This window comes from Podarcis filfolensis (genome assembly GCF_964270895.1).
Source record: "Podarcis filfolensis genome assembly, chromosome: 17".
Classification (NCBI taxonomy): Eukaryota; Metazoa; Chordata; class Lepidosauria; order Squamata; family Lacertidae; genus Podarcis; species Podarcis filfolensis.
Genome location: NC_139621.1, coordinates 18213203 through 18239609, shown reverse-complemented (window position 1 = coordinate 18239609; position 26407 = coordinate 18213203). Strand labels below are relative to the sequence as shown.

General features: G+C 40.1%; 2 protein-coding genes across 5 annotated transcripts in view; one reads left to right on the top strand and one right to left on the bottom strand.

Annotated features, from left to right (window-relative positions):
* Positions 1-25894, bottom strand: part of IFT74 (intraflagellar transport 74) — a 41309-nt gene extending 15415 nt beyond the window's left edge. The window contains exons 1-14 of one of the 4 annotated variants that reach the window (XM_083593352.1): positions 25625-25894; positions 24217-24360; positions 23081-23216; positions 22552-22600; positions 20911-21009; positions 20174-20234; positions 19960-20019; positions 18642-18703; positions 6144-6282; positions 5268-5330; positions 4596-4739; positions 4204-4244; positions 3170-3249; positions 478-531 (exon numbers count right to left, since the gene is read on the bottom strand). In XM_083593352.1, coding sequence (XP_083449478.1) covers positions 478-531; positions 3170-3249; positions 4204-4244; positions 4596-4739; positions 5268-5330; positions 6144-6282; positions 18642-18703; positions 19960-20019; positions 20174-20234; positions 20911-21009; positions 22552-22600; positions 23081-23216; positions 24217-24336 — 1108 coding nt within the window. In that variant the 5' untranslated portion in view covers positions 24337-24360; positions 25625-25894. Of the gene's footprint in view, positions 1-477; positions 532-3169; positions 3250-4203; positions 4245-4595; positions 4740-5267; positions 5331-6143; positions 6283-18641; positions 18704-19959; positions 20020-20173; positions 20235-20910; positions 21010-22551; positions 22601-23080; positions 23217-24216; positions 24410-25624 lie in introns of all 4 variants that reach the window. The other 3 variants (XM_083593349.1, XM_083593350.1, XM_083593351.1) reach the window with 3 other exon arrangements.
* On the top strand, positions 8295-15955 carry LRRC19 (leucine rich repeat containing 19). Its single transcript, XM_083593699.1, has 5 exons — positions 8295-8416; positions 10065-10142; positions 11697-12207; positions 13222-13413; positions 14945-15955. Exons 1-5 carry the CDS (start codon positions 8384-8386, stop codon positions 15256-15258), a joined length of 1128 nt encoding a protein of 375 aa, XP_083449825.1. The 5' UTR covers positions 8295-8383; the 3' UTR covers positions 15259-15955.
* Positions 25895-26407: the final 513 nt, after the last annotated feature.

The following is a 26407-nucleotide window of genomic DNA, read 5'->3' as shown; positions in this document are numbered from 1 at the left end:
TGATCTTCACAATCTTTTTCATGTGTCTGTACAGTATTTTCCGACACACCCAGACCTATTTTATTTTCAATTTTCCACAATTAATTGTGATCTTATAAACACTGAATGCAGCCTACAAACCAAGAGGAATGTCTTGACTGATAATCTGAATGCCTGAAATAGCAATCAATTATTGCTCTGTACCAGGCATGGCCAAACTCGGCCCTCCAGATGTTTCAGGACTGCAACTCCCATCATCCCTGACCACTGGTCCTGTTAGCTAGGGATGATGGGAGTTGTAGTCCCAAAACAGCTGGAGGCAAGTTTGACCATGCTGCAAAGCCAGTGGCTATGTGGGGAAATGTCATGGGCTAAGGTTGCTAAATTAAGAACAGCGATCATGCCAGGTGACCAAAAGCTATTAATGCACATGAAATGTGGATTAAGAGATGCCTTCATTTTGACAATGCAAGTCAACATACATTTGAATCTACTTACTATCCATGCTTTCTTCTCTTTTCTTCAACTCCTTGTATTTCAGATTCTTCTCACCTACAAAAATGCCATTTTAAAATTAAACAGTTAATAATTTAAGACTGCGATCTTCTCATTTACTTGGAGATAAACCCTACTGAACTCAGAGGAACTCACAGCCCAAACTGTCTCTGTTTGATTTTCCATTTCTCCCTTTTACTACAACCTCCCATATCACATCCCAAGAGACTTTAGGGAGGCACAGGGGCTGCAGTGAGTAGCCCGTATGGGAAATACCCTTTGTGCAAGCATTTTTCAATTAGCACTGCATGCGATCCGTTCCTATACCTTTTGTTCTATGCCCTGTTTCAATGAATCTTGTTCATTTAGGAGATGACCAAAATCCATGTATGGAAATCTGATTTAAAGCAAATATTCAGTGCTTGAGATAGACGGGGTACTTTGTATACTTTGTTTGTATTTTAATAGGGTTAATTCAGTCTTTAAAATATATAAAAATTATTTCAGTGGATGTCTTGTGTTTCATAAGCAAAAAATTTGAAAGGATAAGCTAAATATAGATACATTTAGAGTCAAGAATTCCAACATCTTCTTTCCTCCCCAATAGTATTGTATCGACATCCCTTCAGCTTTCCTTCATATCTAACATATACAAATTATAAACATATGCAACTGGCCCCAAGGGACCATGATTTTCCTTGAACTTCCTTGCAGCTGTGAGCCTGTTCCTGGCTGACTCTCCCTTTCATGATACAGGAAAACTTACCAGAAGTGCCCTGAAAAAGTCTAGCCCACTTCTCAGAGTCCATGAATATACTCCTGGACTCATTTTAAAAAATCTAGAGAATATTTCTACTTCTTTGTTTTATTACTCTTGCCACAAAAAACAAAACAGACTCATGTAAAAGCGGAGAGTGCTGTTTTTGCTAAGCTACCACCAAAGCAATCTATTTCTTACCGTCTATAGTCATCCAAATGATACAAGAAAATAATGCAAAAGCAATATGCAAAGAAAAAAGGATAAAAGCAGAATGAAAAAATTGTTACTATTATTTGAAAATGGAGAGACCAAAACAAGCAGTGATGGGAGTACCTAGTTTGCAATCAAGAAAGAACAATACTATTTAAGTTCCTTAACAGAGTAGTGATTAGCAGGAACTAGGAATAAGAACCTTTGGATATATTCAGGCTAAATTAACAATCGTCTACATCTCAAATATTTTTTCTCATGATCTTATATGTGATACCAGGGCTCAATAATATATACGTACTCAGAGAAGCATATATACACATTCTACAAATGGTCCTGTATTATGTCTTCATATTTTGCTGGAAGCTGCCCAGAGTAGATGGGGAAACCCAGCCAGATGGGTGGGGTATCATCATCATCATCATCCATAAACCTTGCATTCTGTAGTGAAAATACTAATCCCGTCTATGCCAACAGGATACTGCTGTTCTTGCTGAAGTCTGGACTGTTGCTTATATATGGGATGGTAGCAGGCCAGAGTGAAGACTGCAACAGTCTAGTCTGCTCCCACATGCCCTGCCCCACAGGCTCAGCTGGATTGGCCAAAGTCAAATGACAGTGATGAGGTGGGAGCTGGCCCGGGGATTTTCTAACAGCCAGCAACCTGGTGGCTGCTGCTCCGGTGGTTGCGGAGCCGATGGCAACAGGCCACAACTGCCACCCACCCCAGTCTGGGTAAGCAGCCATTCTTGGAAAGAATACTATGCAAAATAAGGAAGTATGTGCATACAGTGGTACCTCGGGTTACATACGCTTCAGGTTACAGACTCTGCTAAAGCAGAAATAGTGCTTCAGGTTAAGAACTTTGCTTCAGGATGAGAACAGAAATCGTGCTCCGGTGGCGCAGCAGCAGCAGGAGGCCCCATTAGCTAAAGTGGTGCTTCAGGTTAAGAACAGTTTCAGGTTAAGTACGGACCTCTGGAACGAATTAAGTACTTAACCCGAGGTACCACTGTACTTGTTCCATTTGCAAAACTGATTTGTATCACAGAACTTGGACTGGACTTAGTAAAGGAACTGGCCTATTCTGGTACAGAGTACACATTGCCCTGACTAGGAGAAACTTCATCATGTTATCTTCGCTCACTATTCTCACCCCCTGAGGTCCTTCAGAACAAGAAGAAACCTTCCTGCCAACAGCAGATTTTTGTGCGCACGGATCTTCAGTACCCTCAATCCAGAGATCATAAATGAATGGGGAAATTCACAAATTCACTTCTGAATCAGATCTACTACATGGAAGAAAAACTAAACAAGATGGCATCTACATTTTGGAACTCTCTGCCTATTGATATCAGACAGACACCTTCATTGTACCATTTTCGACACCTGCTAAAAACATTTTTGTTCAGACAAGCTTACCCAGATACCTAGAATGTTGATGTGCTTTTAGTTTATTGCTGGTTTAAATTTTCTGAATGTTTTATCTGGTTTGACTAATATTTTTATTGTTTATTCATTTTGATTTCAGGGCTTTTTTAAAACTATCAAACAGTATATAATTTTTTATGAAATAAAGTTTATTTAGAGTAGGCCTATTGAAAATAATAGACCTAACTTATTCATGTCCATTCATTTCAATCAGCCTGTTCTGAGTAAAACTGAGTTGAATACCCTCCTAATAATGTTTTTTAAAACCAGGTTAATAGGTCCTGTCTATTTTACCTTGCTGCTCCTCTAAATCCATGTCAAGCTGCCGTATTCCTTCGTTAAGTTGGTTGATTTTTTCTTTTATGTCTGTCAGCCTAAAACCATGCAAAAACTTAATGATGAAAACTGAAAAAGTACAGCATTTAGCAGGCATTTTCTGGAAGGGAAATAGCAAGGTGAGTGAAGTTAACAAATGTAAAACTCCAACATCTTTTAGTTTCTTTCCCTAACATCTCTTAGGTTCTTAGCATTCCAGCACTGACTATGTATTTAACTTTAAACAGAAACTTGATTATCCCAAAGGAGCGATCTCGCCTTGTTTAACTTAACAAATGGGTCCACCTGCTGGTTCATCAGCATTATAATAATGACTTGGATTGCAAGCCTATACTAATTCACCTACTGGGAGTAAGTCCCACTGAATATATAAGATTTCACTGTTTGTTTTGGGACTACAACTCCCATCATCCCTACCTAACAGGACCAGTGGTCAGGGATGATGGGAATTGTTGTCCCAAAACATCTGGAGGGCCAAGTTTGGGGATGCCTGATTACAGCCATCTTTAGCCATTATGAACAAGGGACAGAAAACACATGAAGGGGATGACTATATGAGGTCTACCTCTCTTCTATGCCTGCAGAGGTTTTCTGCATGTTTAAGAACCCTGGAAATCTTCCACCTTGCCTAAGCAACTTTCTGCCAAAATTCCCTTGGAATGAGGTAAATTGCCACGAGATGAACATGTAGATATGGGGGGAAACTTGGCTGAGTAAATACACTCTTTGGCTTTACATACTACTTGCTTTTAGCACTTTAGTAACAGTTCAAGTCATCCCAAATAGATCGTATCTCAGTTCAAAATACGTTGTATCTAGAAGTGTTTTGCGAGGAATTCAAAAAACACAAGGTCTGTTTCTTTATATAGCCTATAAGCTGCTGCACTATACAAGCTGGTTATATGAGTTGAGCAGCTTTGCAGAAATAGATAAGAGAATTGCATTTATATTCAGAACCAGGGTCTAAAAGAACAATATGGAACAGCACTCACTGTCTCTCCATGCTTGCTATTTCTTGGTTGTCTTCCTTCACCTTTAAAAAAAGAAACATATAATCATTAAATAACAATGGAAAACCAAAAATGGTTGGTCTCTGCAAAAATTTTCCTTTTTCTTTCTGTATATTCAGATGTAATGTTTAATTTATTATTTTCTCTGGAATTTTAAAAAATGCAATAAAGATTTTTTAAAAATTACTCGGTTATGCTAAAAATGGAGACCACTTAATAATAATAAATGACGTATGTCAGTTCTGTTTCTAGCGTCATTATCAATAGTTGGTGGTTTGGACAGAGGTGCTTACTTGACCTCCCAGTTTTCACTTTTCAACTGCCCTTTGTTTGCAAAATCTCTTCATTTCTGTCTGTTTTAGCACTCTACATACCTGTTTTAGCAATCTCTCTCTCTCCTCTTGTGGAGAGCCCATACTTTTGTCCTCTGCCATCATTTGATTCCGATGTTCCTCAAGGCCATGAAGCTTTTCATACAGTTGCAGAGCCTCCTGTTTAACCTGGGAATGTGCTATTTCCTGAAGAGATAAACTTCTTTACTAAAGTGATGAAATATTTTGTGAATAAAGTCATGTAAGTGATCTGTTAAGAATTTTTGTACATCGACCAAAAGTGCTCATGTGTTGAAACTGCCAGGTAACAATTTATTTATGATTTGTTTATAAAGATATATATATCCCTGAATACTGTTTGCAACCCCCCCCAATATAAATACAAACAATAGTATTCAATAAAATGCCCTTTAAAACTTGATAAAAACAAAACTATAAATCCTGGATAAAACTGAGTAGAGAACTAAAAATCAAGAGCCTACAATCACTAACAAAGCCCATGGCTTCTATTACAAGCATTAATTGATATTCAGTGTCCAGATAAATTAATAGGCTATCATGGGATTTTGGCCATATTTTCTTAATGGTACAGCAAAAACAAAAAAAAAAACCAACAACTTATGCCAGCTTTTGTTTTCTCATTAACAAAATTTTAAACACTCTCAAATTTCTATCATTTTGTAATTGAATAGAAGAATTTAATGTCATACATACAGCATCTAGAGACTGTTCTTTTATATTCACAGCATCCAGTTCTTGCTGTAAAGCACACAATTCCTACAACAGTAAAATAAATTAGTATGCAGGTCCTGCTACTGGAATGTTCATTACCTGAAATCTGTTACCTGAACACAATTAGTTATACCCAAGCTTCGCTAAACGAAAGACTGGTTCAGATATCCAAACAGCTGGAGTTTGTCCAGTTCCTTGTGTTTATCTTGGTGGTGGCAGCATTTTGGGCAGAAACCATGGAGTGAGGGACAGAGATAGGGCACATCAAGGAGCAGAAAAGATCAGACAAATGAGGGAGCAGGAAGGATCAGACAATTCGGTTTTTCTTTTCTTTGGCTGATTGACTGCAGTTGTTTCAGGCAGAAACCAAGGAGGGAGAGTTGTTTAGGGAGAGTCGTGTCCGACTCTTTGTGACCCCATGGACCAGAGCACGCCAGGCACTCCTGTCTTCCACTGCCAGTTTGGTCAAACTGCGGGAGGCAGTGGAAGAGGGAGGGAGAGAGAAAGGACAAATCATGGAACAGAAACGTTCATATAGGAAATACTGGAAATCACCAGCTCATTAAGCGAAAGCTTGCCTAACGAACAATTTCCTAGGAACACACTGTTTTGGAAAGCAGGACTGGCGTGTTTGGTTAATGAAAGCTACCAGAGGCTACGTGCATAGAAAATGGACCCCTCCAAAAATATGGGGAGTTGACAGCTTAGTCAAGATCATGCAATCCTACATAAAAGGATTTCCGCTTTTGGATTTCCGCTGTTGGATTTCAGCTATAGAAGGAGTTCTTTTTCATTTATCAACGCTTTATCGATTGTGCTGGGGCTCATCAAGATGTAGTTCAGACATGAAAGCGTCACCTGCAAGAGCTTTTCATTTGCCACTTTCATCTCCATGTATTTAGCTTGATCCTCTTCAGACATATTTTTTACTATGTTTTCCGCCGCCTGCTTTTCCTGCTGGATGTCATCTTCCACAGCTTGAATGAGATTTTCTTTGCTGCATCACAAAAGCAAATATTTTGTAAATAACCTTAATCCCCAAATCTTTATAAAGAGTGCAAGCCAGAAGCACATGAGCCAGTGAATGTGTCAAAGGGGATCCAGGTTGATGCTCACCATCTCTGCTTCCAACCCTTTTCTGCACTAAGCTTCTGAACAGAGCCCACAGGCACACTTTGTAGGGGCATAAGCCTTCTCCATTTAATTTGCACTCTGCATTTTGCAAGATACTAGATCTCAGAAAGAGAGAGAACTGAAGAGGGCAGGAGTGGGGATTGTGGGTGTGAGTCTGACCTCTCCCTCTGTCATGTGCCAGTGCTTATGTAAATAGGGCTAGCTTGAGCACATGAACTCCTACCTTGAAGGAAAAAAAAAATCCTTCCAGTAGCACCTTAGAGACCAACTAAGTTTGTTATTAGTATGAGCTTCCGTGTGCACGCACACTTCTTCAGATACACTATCTTGAAGGAAGTTATACATGTTGGGCTTGAGGAAAACATTTGTACTGTGCCTTCTCTAAGGGTTGGGAAGCTGCAGGAAGCTTTAAGGCTGAAATTTACTATTGAAGATTATGAGGGAAAACAGCTTGGCAGGGGAAGGGTGAGAGCGCCATGAACCTCATGCAGTAGCTTGGCTACTCTCTACAGCTGTTACTGAAACCCTCTTCCTAACCTTTGAGCTAAGTGAAGCATGCACATTCTTCCTGGGGAAAATCCCAGTCTGTATACCTGTGCTGGTAAGGCCTATGGCACTGTACAGAACTGCAAGCTCTGAGTATCCAAGTTTGGGTGGCATTTAAAAGCATTAAAAGATGAGAGCGAGAGAGAGAGAGAGAGAGAGAGAGAGAGAGAGAGAGAGAAAATCTGGCAAGCAGCAGCAGCGATGTGAGCAACAGGATCAGTTTGGTAAAAACTGCTCTTCGTATTTTTTCCATCACACTACATCTTTCCATATTAAGTTATCAGCCGTATTTCCCGTGTTCCTTCTCAGCTATTAGCACCCTCTCTCTAACACATTTAGGATACTGGCTTACCTGAGATTGGGCCCCATGGACGTTAATGGGCCTTACTTCTGAGCAGACATTAAAGAATTGCTCTATTAAGTATCATATTACAGTAGTACCTTGGCTGATGAATGCCTTGCTACTCAAACGTTTTGGCTCCCGAACGCCGCAAACCTAGAAGTGAGTGTTCCAGTTTGCGAATGTTCTTTGGAAGCTGAACGTCTGACGCGGCTTCTGATTGGCTTCCGGAGCTTCCTGCAGCCAATCGGATGCCGTGCCTTGGTTTCCGAATGTTTTGGAAGTCGAACAGACTTCTGGAACAGATTCGGTTTGATTTCTGAGGTACGACTGTATTTATTCATTTAATCTAGCCAAAGCCATTGCCGAAATATAAAACTTTAGATTAGGGCACACTATCACAATGATCATACCCACTCTATCACACAGGCAAATCACTATCGTAATATGAATATTTATACTTTCTCATGTGAACCGGAGCTGAACTGGCAGATGGGTGTCAAACAGGTTACTGTTAGCATAAACTGGAATCAGAGCAACTATAGTCACAGCTGAATCAGAACTGATCCAAAATGCTTAGTGCCTTCTCCTCTCACTGGTTTTGACTTAATGATACATGTGACATAGAAAAGTTAAAGGTGATTTTTAATTCTTTGAATGTAACTTATACCTAACCTCCAACCTGATCAACGTGTTAACAACTGCAAAGGCTTTTAGCTGCACTTTGTATATTTATAATGTCTGATGTTTGGTAACTGTACCCCACTAAAAAATAAATTTCTACCCATGGCTCTCTGTTTCCAATACAACCATGTTTTATTGGAAACTCTAACCGTGAGTAAACTTGCTCTTTCGCCCTCACTTCATGTCATAAACATGATACCTGATCATATTCTAAAACTTCCTTATTGGCTGCAAGTCTATTAAGTCACATATGAACCCAAGTCAATCTTTTGCTAAAGGCATCCTGAAGTTCCTTATTTTAAACGACGTGCTTGCTAATAGGGTACAAAGGTTGAAGCCAAGCGAAGTTAACATTGTACTCTTCTTTTTTTTATCCACAAGGATACACGCAAACATGTATATGATGTTCCAGAGAAAAAATAAGAAGGTAAGAGATTGGGTAAACTGCTAGTATTATCAAACGTATAGATGTTTGTTTTATTAACAAATGTATAATAAAATACATTGTTTCACAACCCAACTATTAAGATTATAGTTTAAATATTATATTGGTTCATAGCTGTATGAATTCACTCAATGGCTTTGCAAGAGGACATCTTTGGAAGCTTGGAAAATATTTTTCAAATGTTTCCCCTCCGTTTAAACAGGGAAGCTGCCCGTTTTATTCTTCTTAAATAACGGAGGGCCTTTAATGGAACACTTCAGAAAAAAATGTGAATCCCTGAAGAATTTAACTTGATTTTAATACATATATATACATGGACTAAAAGGAGGAAGTTTTCACAAGAGACACTACAACTTTTGTGTGGGTTTTGCGAGGTTATTGATATTACTTGTTTGGGTGCTCCAATTTTTCTAGATACAGTGGTACCTCAGGTTAAGTACTTAATTCATACCGGAGGTCTGTTCTTAATCTGAAACTGTTCTTAACCTGAAGCACCACTTTAGCTAATGGGGCCTCCTGCTGCCGCCGTGCCACCGGAGCATGATTTCTTTTCTCATCCTGAAGCAAAGTTCTTAACCTGAAGCACTATTTCTGGGTTAGTGGAGTCTGTAACCTGAAGCGTATGTAACCTGAAGCGTATGTAACCTGAGGTACCACTGTATTGCTGGCTGTGGTTTTCTCTATCTTTTGAGATTTGCAAACTTTTCCCTATAGGGAAGGGTCAAGCAGTTCTCACCAGTGCAATAGATATGGCTCATGTCTTGTGTAGCCCTGATCAGTAGCGCCATTTCAGAGCTCTGGAGGGAGGATGGGCAGGAAGAAAGATTCTAAGTATTTGAAGTACTGCATAGGTGTTGCAGTTTCTTTCTTTAATATTTGGTAACAGCTATAGCGATAGTATTAAGACATCTGATGAAAGAGCACCAGTACTTGGAAATTTTTTATTGTATTTCTACAGGACACCTCAACAGATCACAGCTATGTCGTTTTTTAAAGTATCAGAACACTAGGTGAACTAGACAAAGACAACAGAGACTTTAAAAAAAGACTGGGAATCGTTCATGATGTATTTACAGAAATATTGTAAAGAAAGGGACTCACCAGCAGGGTTTGAGTAAAACACTTACAATTAAGAAAACGGGTAAAGGTTTAAGAAACAATATGGAAATTAATTAAATGTAAGAACTGGAAGAAAATTTGGTATAAAAATGATAAGAATGTAAGAGCATTCACCTGAAAGATGAAAAATAAGAGAAAATTTAAGCAGAAGTAGCAAAATGTCAAAGAACCAGAAGGAGAAGTTGAGGGAAGTCACGGGGTGGGGGGAGTTTTGTTTTATTCTATTTTCTTTTATATGATAAATGTGTTGAATATTAAATTGTAAATTTTAACTAAAAAATATTTTAAAAAAGAACACCAGGTGAAATAATTTCTTGAACATTGACAGATGACAAAGGCCTGATTTCATAGCACAAACGATATATAGTTTACATTTCCATATTTTACTCAGTTCTACAAATCCTGTTGATTCACTTGGCTTTGCAATCACAACTATGATGCTCTTTGTGAACTTCTTTTTCATCATCAAATTGAGCTTCAATACTATTCAAGCGCTAACGTGTACCTACAGGTTCAGAATATGAAGCTGGCTTGGCTCCCGACACTGGTTGCAGCTCTCTTTTTACATCCAGCTGCTGCTTCTCAAATGGTAAGCTTCATAACCAAATCAAGCTACTACTACTTGGCTACTTTTCCTATAAAGCTGTTAACAGCTCGATCCTTTACAGGTGTTCTATGAAGAAAGCCACATTGTGTTCAATGTGGTTGACTCCTATGCGTACTTAAGACTGCAGCCTGAGGCTATTTTAACTCCTCTTTTGGGGTGGGGTGGCAGAAATTATCACATTCATATACCATATTTTTCGCTCTATAAGACGCACCAGACCACAAGACACACTTAGTTTTTGGAGGAGGAAAACAAGAAAAAAATTATTCTCAATCCCAGAAGCCAGAACAAGCAAGAGGGATTGCTGCTTTCGCGCAGCGATCCGTCTTGCTGTTCTGGCTTCTGGGATAGCTGCGCAGCCTACATTCGATCCATTCCCCTTACTTTTTAGGAGGGAAAAAGTAAGTCTTATAGAGCAAAAAATACGGTATATGATAGGACCTCCGCTGCCTTGCGGGATATCTTCAGAAGGAAAGGCTTGTGGGTAAACCCTACACAAATCCAGAGTGTGGTCCCTAAGATGGTTGGATGGTACTTCTTTCCAGCAACTCCTGCCACCAAGCTGGTGACAAACATATTGCTATGATTTCCTTTGGACACCAGCAAGGTCTGGTCGTCTGAGCAGCCCAGGAATACCATACACACTGTTCAGGCTTGCGCCCTGGGGAGGTCACTTGGGTGCAGCTAACGTGGTGATTTGACTTCACCCCTGGAGGCGAACTCCATTGTCTTTCGAGACAGATGGATGCCAATAATATATATGATAGAGTACGGTATGTGAAGGATCCAAAACCCACAGAATACACTGCCTAATCAATCATATTATGATTGTCATCACCTGCAAAATATGGTAGTTATTTCATGGTACTCCCTTCTTAGCACCAGGAAGAAATATTCCATGAGTTTTGTTCTGGTCATTGTAGGCTGGTATGGGATATGCCTTGCATTAAGCGAGGTGGGGAAATAGATGGTGTGTTTTTTTATAAAAGTTCCCTTTAGCCCTAAAACTCTCTGCCAAAGCATTTATATTCAGTCCTGAATGATTCAGGTATTTCAGATTTCTATGCTCAATATTCTACTGTAGAAAAGAGTTTAACTCCAACATTTTTTATTTGAGCCCCAAGATTTCAACAAAAAAGAAGCAGGCCTGTTTTCCTATAGCCTGAATTACTTTTTCTGGTCATTTTCTTTCACATACTGATCATATAGCTGACTAATATGAAGGATCACAAATCTGAACAGCTGTAGCTTTATTTATGTTTATATAATTGTTTTGTGCTGCTGCTTTTGTTTCTATATTGTTGATACACGTTCAATGTTGTTATAGGATTGTATTTTGCAATGTCACCTGTTCTGATTTTCTTTCTGAAGATTAGCCGGGCAGAATTTTCCTTTACAACAAACAATAACATCAATATATTTTAGAAAAGTTTTCATATGCCTATATATGAGAGCTTGATGAACATATTATCTGTTTTATCCTGGTAATCTTCCCCAATCTGTATTTGTAACATTTTCTCTCTCTTTGTTTAACAGGTTAAGTGCGAGGAAGCAGCAAAAAACTATACTTCTGTTCCTCCTGGCCTAGACAAAAATGTTTCTATACTAGTTCTCAGTTACAACAGCATCACTTTAAATGAAAGTGATACCACAAATCTTCAAAAGTACAAGAATATTACAGAATTATACCTAAGCAACAATTCCATTTCTATTCTCCGTAATTTTACTTTTGACAAACTTTCAAAATTAGCAGTTCTAGATGTCAGCAATAATTTTATCAGTACAGTTGAACAAGCAGCATTTGCTGGTTTAAATAAACTAAAGATTTTGCAGCTACAGAATAACAAAATTGTGCAATTAGATTCCAGTGTGTTTGTATTGCTAAAGAGCTTGGTGGTCTTAAACCTAAAAAATAACCTTATGAGATATTTTGATGCAAAAATATCCCTTAATTTAACCAATGTCACATTAATTGGAAATCCATGGAATTGTTCATGTGACCTCGTTAGTTTACAGAGTTGGCTGAAGACCACTAAAGTAACCATGGGTAAGTATCAAAAAATGTATTGGTGTTTTAATCTATACGATTTCCATTTCAGGAGGACTATGTGTACTCCGTTGATGTATGAATTTAGCTATCCTCACATGTTTTATTTTTGAGATAAGGATTCCTTTAGACTGAGAGCCAAAAACGCTAAAAGGAATTGTCAATAAAAAGCACACCGAAAAGATAAAATATGAACTAAATGTCGAGCACATACGTTAAGTTGGTATTTGAAAAGGTCATGTCTGAAAATTGCCTACTCATCCAACAGATTTTGTATAGGAAAAGAGGTGTTTGCCCTATGAACTAGAAATGTACTAAGTAATGTGGTTTCAGAAAAAAAATAATGGTGCAATCCTATATGCACCTACTAAGAATTAATCCCACTGAGTTCAATGCAACTAACTCCCAGCCTTAAGACTCCTATTAAACAGATGAATAGCACAGTCAAACCTGCCTGAGATTATTACAGTATAGGCAATACTGAATATATTCATATATTTGATGCCCAGGAATATTTTCATGGAATGAATAATTGTTGGAAATAATATATTTGCCTCTGGCAACCGTATCACACTAGATCAGGGGTCAGCAGACTTTTTCAGCAGGGGGCCGGTCCACTGTCCCTCAGACCTTGTGGGGGGCCAGACTATATTTTGAAAAATAATAATAAATGAATTCCTATGCCCCACAAATAACCCAGAGATGCATTTTAAATAAAAGCACACATTCTACTCATGTAAAAACACTAGGCAGGCCCCACAAATAACCCAGAGATGTGTTTTAAATAAAAGGACACATTCTACTCATGTAAAAACATGCTGATTCCTGGACTGTCTGAGGACCGAATTTAGAAGGCGATTGGGCTGGATCTGGCCCCCGGGCTTAGTTTGCCTACCCCTGCACTAGATGGTCGCATGGATTATTTTTAAAGTTCTAAACTATACTGTCTGAAGTTGTTTTTAAGGTCAGCACAGACCAAAAACTTTAATCTTTTTGAAATGTTTATAATTACAGAAAATGAGAACGGTACTGTGTGTATGTCTCCAAGCAGCCTGAGAAAACAACCTATCAAGACAGCAATTATAGCTGACTGCGAGAAAAGAGAGATGACGACTGAAGCAACCACCTTATCTTTCACTTCTCTTAATCGAACTAATGATAGTCTATCTCTGCATAATGGTACAAATAGAAAAGCACTACAGTCAGGTATATTTCAGTTTAATTTACCGGCAGCGCCCATATGGCTATAGAAGGCATGCATTTTAGAAACAATACTAAAGATCATTTAGTGCACTGATACAGAATTTAAAGCAAATGCGTATTGAATCCAAATTTAGCTGTCTGCTAAAAGTAGGGCTCCCTCTGTTCATGGATAGCTTTTGATCCAGCAGAGGGATCCCACTGGTGGAAGGAAGAACATTATTTTTTTGCCCAATCCCCACCCGTCCTGTAGTCTTCCGATGATCCCCCTACGCTCTCCAGTAGATTTTCATAGAGTGCAAAGGTCTGCAAGGTGAATGGGCAATTGGTAAAGGTTGCTCCCCTCCTCTTCTGCCATTATATCAAACCTGTAACTGTGCATTCTTTTCCTTAAACATTGTTAAGAGCAGCTCCACCATTTCCTTTACATTTCTCAGGAAGAAGAACTTGCACAGCCTTGTGTATTTTAAGCAAAATTCAACAATGAGCCAGTCCTTGGCTTGGTTTATAGACTCCAGTCTCTATGCTATCCTCATATAAATTAGAATATTTAGCATATATATTGATAATAATATTAGATGCATTACCAAAATAGCTTTTGAATTGTCTTTTAAAACAAGTAACATGCTGAAAGTTATGATGACTATATATAGTTGCAATATAGCCTTTTCTATTTTTTTTATGCATAGTGGTAAACGTCAGATTAACCCAGACAGTCATGTGTCATTGGGAGCTCAAAGTTCAAATTCTTTTGTTAAACTTGTTTCTGGTGCAGCTAGATCTCAGCTGATCTAATTCAAGATACTTGCCCAGGGCCTCATTAACCTTGATGAATTCTTCCACTGATTTGGATGAATATGCCTACCTGGGGTCACTAGTCACAGACAAACAGACATAACTAGACCTGGAATGAGGCAGGTACCTGGGATCCAAGCACATAGAACAAGGTCCATTTAACTGTACCAGTTGAATTCCCGCAATTATGTTAACGACAGATGCCTTCAGGACTCTTTAACAGAGCAACTACTGAAATATGTTCAGTCAAGTGCCAAACTTTACTAAAACACTGCTTTTAAATGGCTAATAGTCAAATATCCTAAAGATGATGTGTTGGCGTCACAGGTGTGGGAATTGCAAAACCACAAACTTGATTCTCCAGTGGATTGAAGTGCAAAGTGACTTTTGCATATTCTTGTTCCCCTGCAGCTCCTTTTACCTCTGAAAAGCTGATATGGAAGGTTAGGGAACCCTGAGGAACAGTATAGGGGGTGGTACCAGGGGTTGCAGTGGGGATGGGATTTTGCAAAAATCACCTATACGCCTTCTGCCCACAGAAGCAGGCAATTTGCAGAGTGGGAACCTCTGCTGGATTTAACTCACTTCTGTGAATGGAAGGAGTCTAGCTCCAACCCTTTATTTTTCTATGGAGAGAGGGGAGTTACTTGATAACTTCTGAAAGGTAACCTTATGAGGAAAAACGGAGTAAGAGTTGTATTTATACTGAAAAGTACTAAAATGATGTTTGATTTATTTTAAGGTGTGGATGTTCATCGTCCTGGCAAAAGTTGGACCTTTCTGATTGGTGTCCTGGTTGTCGTTATCAGCATTTCACTGCTGATTGGAATGGTCATCAAATTCCCAGTATGGTACCGTTATTTGATTAGCTATAATCATAGTCGTTTGGAGGAAGACGAACCAGAGATGTTTGAAGAAACTTTCACATCTCATAACTGCGCATTCCCACATACACCAGGTACCAATGAAGAAGAATCGGTTGTGGTTTTTGAACAATTTCATACATTTGTTCCAGAAGAAGATGGATTTATTGAAGACAAATATATTGATACATGAAGAGTTACTATGAATGTTGCAGTCTGAATCTCTCTGCCCCATTCTGAAATATGTGCTAAGGGCTGTCATATCTGTAGCTTTATAAAGCAATGGGCTAAAAAAGCCAAACTGTTGCTGCTTGTGATTAATCAAAATATGCACTATTTAATCTTGTCATCATTGCAGAGAACCACTATTGGTGAAATGGTGTTGGAGGATCAAAGGTTTTTTTTGTATGTAAATCACGGCATTTTGTTTGGGTGCCTGAAAGAGAAATATAGCCCTATACAGTCGTACCTCGGCTCCCAAACGCCTTGGGACTTGAACGTTCCGGTTCCCGAATGATCAAAAACCGGAAGTGAGTCTTCCAGTTTTCGAACATTTTTTTGGAAGCCGAATGTCCGGTGTGGCATCTGCTATTGTTTCCGGCACACCTGCACAATCAGAAATCAACTGGAAGCTGTGCCTTTGTTTCCAAACGTTTCAGAAGTCAAATGGACTTCCAGAACGAATTCTGTTTGACTTCCGAAGAATGGCTGTATATTTAAAAAACAGGCAAAACAAGGGTCTGGAATGCTAAGGAAGTCATTACACAAATCATTAAGGATGCATCCCCTGGAGTTTAGAGTCTGACCGTCAATGAAGAAGAAATAACATCTTCTGTGTCTGAACATCCAGAAATATGTAATTAATTAAAATAATTCTAATTAACAGAAACTGAGTTTCGCTTTTGTTGCACTACACAACTATGACCGATATAAGATAAATAAAATAAATAAAAATGCTTGTTTGCACTTTTAAATGAACAAAAAATCAGAAAAACAAGTTGATACCATGGGTACCCTTCTGGAGTGGCTGTCTGCATTAGGGGTGGGTGGCACTGCTCAGCGCTGGTTTTAGTCCTACTTGGATGGCTGTTTCCAGAGGGTGATGTTTGAGGTGTGTTCTTTGGCCCCGTGGAGCCTTCAATTTGGGGTTCCTCGGGGTTCAACGTTAAATTAAATGTTTTATCCTATATGCTACTTCTGGGGTTTGTGATGGTGAGCTGAGTTTTTAATTATTTAAAACTGACTTGTTTTGTTGTAAATTTTACCCCCTATGCTGTTTAACAACTACATGAAATCACTGAGTAGGGTCATCTGGAAGTCAGCAATATGCTGCTGACACACAGCTGTACTTCTCCTTTGCATGTGCTGGTGTGGATGCCCTGGACCATTGTCTTGCCCCAGCAATAGTCTGGACGAGAGCTAATAAACAGAAGCTCAATATAGATAAGACTGAGGTACTGTTAGTGGGGGTTCCCTAGACTGGATGGCTGGGACGTCGCCTGCTCTTGATGGGGATACACTTCCTCTGAAGGTGAGCATATGTAGCTTGGAAGTACTCCTGGATCCTTTGCTATTGCTTGAGGTTCAGGTGGCCTCTGTGGCATCGAGTGCCTTCCATCAACTTCAACTGGTGGCCCAGCTGTGCCCCTATCTAGACAGGGATAGCTTAACTTCTGTTGTCTATTCTCTGATAGCCTCTAGTTTAGATTATACATGGTGGCCACATTGAGAAACTTCAGCTGGTGCAGAATTTGGCAGTCAGGTTGCTGAGTGGGGCAAGACAGTTTGAGAATACAATGCCAATCCTGGCCCACCTGCCAATTAGTTTCTGGGCCCAATTCAAAGTTCTGGTTTTGACCTCTAAAGCCTTAAAAGCAGCAGCTAGACTGGTGACTTGGAGTGGCTGCTGAGACCATATAACACCGGTCCTGAAAGACCTAAACCGGCTCCCAGCACGTTTCTGAGCACAATTCAAAATGTCTGTGATGACCTTTAAAGCCCTAAACAGCCTCGGCCCAGTACACCTGAAGGAGCGTCTCCACCCCTATTGTTCAGCCCGGACACTGAGGTCCTCCTCCGAGGGCCTTCTGGCAGCTCCCACACTGAGATAAGTGGTTATAGGGAACCAGGCAGAGGGCCTTCTTGGTAGTGGCACCTGCCCTGTGGAACGCTTGCCCACCAGATGTCAAGAAAATGAAAAACTATCTGATTTTTAGAAGACATCTGAAGGCAGCCTTGTTTAGGGAAGTTTTTAATGTTTGATGTTTTATTGTGTTTTTAATATTCTGTTGAGAGCCGCCCAGAGTGGCTGCGGAAACCAAGCCAGATGGGCGTAGTATTGATAATAATAATAATAATAATAATAATAATAATAATAATAATAAATATTACCAAACAGCTCAGGACCACAATACCTCAAGGTTCATCTCTCCCCATACGAACCTACCTGGACCCTGTGGTATAGAAATTTAATAAATAAATCCCTGAAATTAAATGTGCTATGAAGACTGCATGCCTGGCTTTGTGCTTTCACCGTGAGTATGTCCTGATTCCTGAAAGAAAGGGTGTTAAACTTGTTATCACTTCCTCATGTCTTGGATGTTATCAAATCCTGGATCACTTGCCCTGTGTTTGTGTCTGACAGTTGTGATTTATTTATGGGGTAGGCGACAGCGGAAAGTTTTGAAAGGGCGCATTCTGAGGGTGGGTGGGAGGACAGGGCTGAGTCAGTCAGGTATCTGCTAGAACCCATGCTGCTTTCACTGGATGTCGCACAACAGCATCGGGTCCAACTGCTCCACCCACCGTGACTACACACTGTGGGTACCGTGAGCCTGAGCAGGGCTGTGGATGCAGCCAACTACTCTGCAAAGCATAGTAAATAATTTGCCTTAAAAAGTGGTCTTAGGATCAAGGTAAAATATCATTAATCTGATGGATACTGAAATAAGACTTTCCCCCCTCAACTTACATGGCATTTGCTGCTGTAACTACAATTGGAAATAGTAGAAAACATCTTCTTTCCATATGAACCTACCTGGACCCTGAGATCATCTTCTGAGGCCCTTCTTCATGTGCCTCCTCCTCAAGAGGTCCAGAGCATGGCAACACAAGAACGGGCTTTCTCTGCAGTGGTTCCCCATCTGTGGAATACTCTCCCCAGGGAAGTTCACCTGGTGCCTTCATTATACACTTTTAGGCACCAAGCAAAAAAGCTCATTTTTAATCAGGCCTTTGCTTGATCTGATTGACATCCTATGCCCTTTTAAAACATGGCTCTTTTTGGGGGGGGGAGGGATGTTATTGGGTTGTTGTTTTGATTTTGATTATATATACTGTGGTTTTTATGTTGATCTTTTCTGTGAACCGACCCGAGACCTCCAGGTATAGGGCGCTATATAAATTCAATAAATAATAATAATCTAAAGTGTGAAAGGTCAGCACACACCTGCTACTGCTTGAGTACAAAAACCAGACAAGTGTCAGGGGTCTATGAATGGCATTATAACACAATACAGAACATTTCTATGCATTTGTTTATTTTCCAGTTTCGTTTTTAAAAATTCATATACTTACGCTTGTCTTTCTGTAAAAATGATGTCTATGCCCTGAGCTTCACGGTCATTTTGAGTCTTCAACTATTAAAAAGACACAGCCACCAACAGCATGAGAATAGCTCTGCTATATCAACAGCAAATAAATTTCCCGTTTCTAGAGCCAATGTCTTTAATTCAACTGAATTTGCTATTATAGCTTATACACCATAGATCAGTCTTAAAATGATTTTCAAGAAATACAACATGATCCTAAAAATATGTTTGAGAAGTGGAACATAAATCAGAATTAAGGGCAGTTTCAAATGCGTCTGTACTAATTTACATGCATAATGGTTGGACTGTGTCTATAGGTAAAAGGGGTATATAGCTCAGGGGCAGCTTTGGTGCTGCAGATGCTGCTGAACTACAAACTCCCATTAGCCTCAGCAAGACTGTCAGTAGAGAGAGATGATAGGATTTGAAGTTCAGAAACATATGGGAGGCTAAAGGTTCCCCACACCTGGCATAGCTGAATGAAGTATCAGATCTCCACAAATATTAATTTACTTATTTTTATTTATTTGATTTCTATCCCACCTTTTAACAGGTTCTCAGAGCAGCCAACAAAAAATAAAACAAACTTTAAAACGATAACATTAAAACACTACAAAGTAAAAGAGCGCTTTAAAAGCAGTCAGCAGAATTAAAAACACCGAACACCACAACAGCAATTTTCAGAGGATTTAATAACCCAGGGAAATAAAAAGATCCTTGCCAGGTACTGTGCTGTAAGGACAGCAAGGTATGCCACAGGCAAATTTGAAGTTACAGATGCTGACTGCAACAGATGAAGTTGCAAGCACAAGTAATTTCAAATAAATTGCAAGCATCTCACTGATAAGATGTTTTGCAGGAAGGGGTCCTTTGGAGGGTGAGAATGGCGGTTTAAAACCAGCTCTTGCTCCCCTCTCCCAAACAGCTGATCAGTAAAATTTCCATGTGCTAGTATCAACTGCTCATTTCACTGGTAAAAAAAATGTTTTTTTAATGTTTCATTTGAACTACCATTTAATTGGAAATTTAAATTGTGTAGGTCCTTTCTCTTGTGATCCAATGTTTGGAAGAATTGTGGCTTTTTATATTTCCTTCTATTAACTAAGATGCTACTTTGAAATGTCACTCTGCATATGTATTTGGGTCAACAGTATATGCAGTTACACTCATCCTGAGAACCAATTACAATTGTTTTCAAACATTTTCCAGCAGCTACTGAGCATCACTGGTTAGCAGCAGTCCAAGTTGAACAATAACCAATTCAGGCAAAACTAATACTGTTACAAAACAATGTTAATACTCACCAGGTTATAGTCATTCATTACTTCCTCCATATCGGTATTGGTATTAAGTTTATCCACCAGCTAAAACAACACAGAAACCCAATTAATTGCTAGTTTTATTCCCAATGAATTATCTATAGGTGATTATCTATGCAACTGCAATTCAAAATTAGATCCAGTATTTTCAATGTGTGTAATATATATATAAATATTAGCAATATAAACAATAACATACCATATTGTAATCAGCTAGTTGCCCTTGAAACTCTTTAATTTCACTAGCTAAAGACTCTGCCCTAAGAGAACAGGAAAAGAATAGTTACTATACAACATAGCTTATGTGATAAAATGTAATCAAAGCAAGTCTCAAGTTTTAACATACAGTAAGCCTGCAACTTACATGTATTTAACTTGCATGCATGCAGCTTTATGTGCTGGGCAAATAAATAAATAAATAAATGGGGGCGGACATCCAGGAAAAAAGACTTTGGCAATCCCACCTGCCACTGAACCCAATGTGTTTTGACTACAGTCGTACTTTGTTTTGCGACCGGGATCTGTTCCAGAGCCCTGGACACTAGACAAAAATGACGCACGACAAAGTGCCACTCTGTGCATGCATGTGGAGCCGTTTGTGCTTCTGCTCATGCACGAAGTGCAATTTAGTGCTTCTGTGCATGCGACAAACCTGGAAGTAACCTGTTCTTGTACTTTTGGGTTTGCCACAGACATTCAACAAAATGGACGCTTGACGAGGCAGACTCAAAACGAGGTACTACTGTATATGATATTTTGACGTTAGGCATGATCCTTGGAATGTAAACCCTACGTAAGTTGCAAGCTTGCTGTTTCCAATCCAAATTTACTTAAGTATATGATTCCACTGACTTTAATTAACACAAAAGTTTTTTAAGACCCTCAGGGTCCTTTCCAACTCTAAAATTCTATGACAATAAGTGCAATCTATCTCACCTTTTTTCATATGATAGGTACACAGAATTCTCCTGATTATACATGTCAATTTCTTTCTGAAGCTTGTTAATTTCTGCGGTGAGTTCATTTATTTTGCTCCTGTAGGGGAAAAAATAGTTCTTATATTAAGTATAATTTAGTCCTGTTCTAAAGCCATAGTCTTTGGGTCAGAGGTCATCTGCCACATAAATATGGTTTTAGATACCTCTTCAGATTTGCACGTGTCGGTGATTTATTGAATTATGTACCAGTCCTTTGGAACCTGACAGAGGGACAATTTAACTGGTTTCTAAGGGCACCTTTGGTGGATAAATGTCTAGTTCATCCCACTTCCCTAATCCTACAGTGGGCAGAGAACATGACTCAGCTGGCAGCATATGAGAAGGCGATCTTCCATAAACACGAGAAAGATGGGGAATTCCTTGATATCTGGACTCTTTATACAAATCTATTTGCTCAAATGGGTTGGTTGGGACTACCAGATGTTCCCCTCTGCCCCATCCGTTGTACACAGAGAACATGTCTTGATTAATTACGATTTTCTTTGCATTGTATGACTTTTGTTTCTTCAATCCAATCAAAAACTATTAATAAAAAGGGTGTCTGGTTTAATCTTTATGGCCCAGTGCAGCCTAGTCAATTTATACAATACATTTCTAAAGGCCCACATCATGCTAAAACCCTGGTCAGTATCTAGTGGTTTTTTTTGGAAGGTCACTCTGGGAAGAGAGTGAGGGGGCAAGAGGACCACCCCAAAGATGACGTGTGCAAGTTCTGTGCACTACATATGCTACTTTATCCTTTAGGTGGACAAATGAGTTGCAAGGCAGCAAAACTCATCAAGGTAGAGTTTGTTTAGGAGCCTTCAGATGCTGAATCCCATATAAAAATAGCTATATAGTGATCAGTATAGTTGTTTTCTACAACAGATCTATTTTTTCTAAGGGGGTGCAAGGGAGGAGGTGGGAACCCCAATGCACAAGTGGAAGTCCTTGTGTGGGCTTTTGCTGACGGACTCATTAGCTGAAGCCAATCCTAATATTTTAGAGTTGTGTTTATACTTGACCTGCTATTGACAACTTGCCAATTAAGTATTAATCTGTTAAGTGACCTGACCATTCCTTTGGTGAGCACTTCTGAAGGCAGCAAGTTCTACACAAACCACTTTCGCCTCAACTTCAAAAAGTATTTTTAACCCTATGCTGATTCCGAGTCAGATTGTGTGGAGCACAGCTGGGTGACTGGAAGCAGTGAGGTTCCCAGTAAAGCAAAGGAAGCCAGTTGGACACTGGTCACAAGCATCTACTCCAGCAAACAGGAAAGAAATGGAAGGAAAGGCCTGCATTTGGTACAGACAAAACAGTAGGGAAAGCAGTGGGATATGACAAGCATGAAACAAAACGTTGGCCAGTCCTCTATACATGTGCTGAGTGCAGGAAAAATGGGCCAGCTGGACTATGAAAGGAGGAAGAGCTACTGCTAAGGAGCCATGAGTTAAGAAACCTCTATCATCCCTGCCAAACACTGCAAGCTAGGTAAGATCAAGGTGACAGCCAATTAATTACTGCCAATAAGGCAGTAGTTCTTGACACAATCATATAAATACAGCACAAACACTGGTGACAAATAACTTTCACATACCTGAGCACTCCCAGGTAATAGGATTTATCCATAATTTGTCTCTGTGGACCTAACAAATAACAAGTGTCAAACTGTTACCCAACACCACAGTACAATGAGAAACAATTGTATTAATAAAGAATCCAGTGGTTGTTTTCATGCAAGGTGATAAAATCACCATAAAGCGACAGAGAGAGGCTTAAATAAATAAATCCTCTGTAAATAATGTAATGTACATATTCTCTTAAATAATCCATGATGTAATGCCATATGCTCTGAAAAGTATAGGACCTGTCTAGGTTTAAAGCTTCTGGTGCTATTCCAGCTTTCCAAGTTCCACCTGAGATTTCACAGATGCTGGCTCAGTTCTGCCCTTACGTCAGGATGGAGCTTTGATTAAAAAAAATTGCTTTGCCTTGTCCTAAGTTTCGACACATTTCACGTCTCTGAGGCCAAAACCACTGTAAAGTGTATTGCTCTGTTTCCCCTTATAATCACAGGCACAAGACTAACTTATTCAATGTTTGTATGCCTTCATATCTTAAAATACCTTTCATTCCAGTTTTCATTCCACTCAGCCCTTGCTGCGTCACTGGACGGTCTGCAACCTTGATCTGGGAGGACAAAACCACACCAGTACCTATGGATCCACCACGTGTACCAGGTCTTGATGTTCCTGGAGGGATCTAACACCGAAAACAGAATCGGTAGAAAAAATAATGAATGCAGTCATTCTGAGGAACAGAAAACTAGTCTATCTACTTATCAATAAGCAGGCCGAGGTCTTGAGATTTAAATGAAACCAAATGACATGGCACACACGTTTTTTGTTACATTTATATTCCACCTTTCCTCCTAGGAGCTTGAGGTGGTGACAGTCCTTCTTCCCATTTTATCCTCACAATAACCCTGTGAGGTAGGTTAGACTGAGAGTGCATGAGTGGCCCAAGGTCAGCCAGTGAAGTTTCATAGCTGTCTGAGGATTTGAACCCTGGTCTCAAAGGCCCTAGTTTAACAGCTTCACCCTAAAGACTCTCATATACCTAATAGGACCCCACAAACTTTTTGTAAAGTAAAGGCAGCTTCAGGAAGGTGATTTTGAAACTCTGAAAAGGGATAAAGTGGCTGGTGGTGCAATTTGGAGCAAAGAAGTAGTGGATGGAGAAAGAGTAACCCTTCTGCTCCTCTGCAATTCTGCTACCACTAACCATAAGGATTCTATCACACGCATGTTAGGATCCAAGCCATTGTTGTAGCAATTAATAACAAGATAAAGCTATCAATAAGCACGTCGAGCACTCAAACACAGAAGCCCTGCCTACAAGCTTATAAACTAAAAGGAAAAGGAACGGGAGTGTGAGCCACAAAAAGCAGTGGAGATAAATAGGAAAATAAAATGCCGAAAACCTGTGAGAATAGACTGGTTTTTAGCTGCTACTTTTAGATGATAAAATCCTTGGAGCAGACACCCATCCCTTTGTGTTACACAATCCCTTATGTTAAACAATATCCACAAGGTGTGTATATTATGATGTCCGGAGACACTGTGTAAACAATAACAAAAGTAATCTGCACTGGAGAGAAAAGGCTCTAGCTTAGGAATCAGAAAATGAAGATAAACTCTTTAATGAAACTGTATCACTTGTCAAACAGAGTAGGTTTTAAAAAAGATTAATTTTAACTTACTCCTCCTCCAAGTAGAGCTGCGGATGGAGGCCGTAGTGAGGATGAGGGAGGTCTGGCTCCCAGGCCTAGTCCTGCTCTTGAAGACGGGCGGGCTGTAGGAGGCTTGTGATTACTTGCCATTTTTTCTCTTTTCTTCAAGTTTATCTTTAGAAACAAACATATGTTACATACTAGAATCCTCTAAATGTGTATTCTGTATTACGTTACATACTAGAATCCTCTAAATGTGTACTCTGTATTAAAAGAGAACTTTTAAGTCATGGATAAAGAAAAGTATTTTAAATAAAACAAGAGTTTTCTTTAGCTTTTTAACTGGAATCATAATGCCATATATGCAGAGTAAATATGCCCATTAGAACAGCTATCTTCAACACAGTTACTAGGGAATCAAATGCGTGTTTAGAATTAGGTCTTCAGGAGGAGGTAGGACTAAAAATAAAATAAAATGCATATGCACCACCGTCATTATTTAGAAGCCTGCCCTGTCCAGTAGCCAGAAGATCAAAATACATTTTATCTGCCTGCAGTCCTTGGGCATGGAATGTAAGCTCATGGTGAACCAAGCCTGCAAAAATTACGGGTGTTGTGGTCTAGTCAATATTTGGGTGAGAAAATTATCTATGAATCATTTAATGATGGAGCGAAGTCTAAAGAACTTTGACGTATGTGGTTGAGATTAAGAAGATAAAAGACATGAATCTGGGATAGCTCAGTTGGTAGAGCTTGAAACCCTTAATCTCAGGGTCACGAGTTCAAACCTCACGTTGGGCCAAAGATTCTAGCACTGCAAGGGGTTGGACTGGATGACCCTCATGACCCCTTCCAACTCTGCAGTTCTGTGATTACATATATGAAATTACAATAGGGGGTGAAACCATGGAACACAGTATGTCAAACAAAACACTAGCAATTTGAAAAGATACAAGTCACCGTTTCATGGGTATAGCCAGGATTTTTTTTGGGGGGGAGGCTTTTGGGGGGGCAGAACCTCTGTTACGTATTTTTATTGATTTATATTGATGAGGGGCAGCTCACATGTTGTGGGTATCTCTAATACAGGCATGAAGAGATTGCAAAACCTCTGTAAACCAAACCTGATTTTGTGTTTTATTTTTTATCAATCCAGAAATGGCCCAACAACATACTAAGGGCAGCTCGGTCCCTTACTCCCCAGAAACCTTAACAAACCTTAACCCTTTAAAAGAAAAACTCTCTGGAGGACGGCTGAGTTACTGGGCGCTTGTTTCTTTCCACTTTGCGACGACGCGTGTCGCGCAGGAAAGCGTTCACACGTGACGCCCACCACCCTCAGCCTTAAATTCCATGCACCATTTCCCCGCCTCCTTCTGAGTGACGCGGGGACTTGGGCCCATCGTGGGAGGGGAAGGGGCTGAGGCATGTCACGTACGGGGGTCGTGAGGGTCGGGACTCCCGCATCCGCGCTCCAGTCTGCGCGGCTCCTCTTACCTGACCCTTCCCCGCGCGCACGCGCAGTGGGCTAACGAGACCCGTTAATTTAACGGTTCCCTCCCATCCACGAACTCCTCTCCGCGCGCGCGACGGCAAGCCGTAACCTAGCAACCGCGCCAGCCAACCCCCGGCGCCGCTCCCTCCGCGCAGTCGCTCTGGCGCCAAGCCGAGCGCGGCTTCTTCCTCTTCCCTCACGCTCCCGTATTCCATCGCGAGATTTACGCGCGGCTTTCGCCTCACAACCTTCCACTTTGGCGCATGCGCAGAGGAACGAGCCTTGTGCGCGAGCGTGCCAGTTCATTCCCCCCCCCCCCCGACGGTGCTTGGAATCATAGAAGTGTTAAGAGTTGGGTACGGTTAGTATGGCAAAATACAGGACATATATATATATATATATATATATATATATATATATGCTGCTCAAGTAGGGTTGCTATATTTCAAAAAGTAGAATTCCTGACCTCTTTTTTTACACAAAAATTGTTGAGACCTTTTTAAAATTTTTGGTACTAAATCCAAAGAATGGGCTCGAAAAGGTTGGCGGGGGGAAAACTTCGTGACCTACGCCGGGGATCGAACCTGCAACCTTGGCGTCACCCGCAGCGCCACCCTGGCTGGTCCCTGAACCTCCATTTGCATTCTGGGAAATGTAGTCTCTTCTCTCCTGCCCAGGTTCTCCCCTATAGGGCTCCTGAAGCGTCCATTTGCATTCTGGGAAATG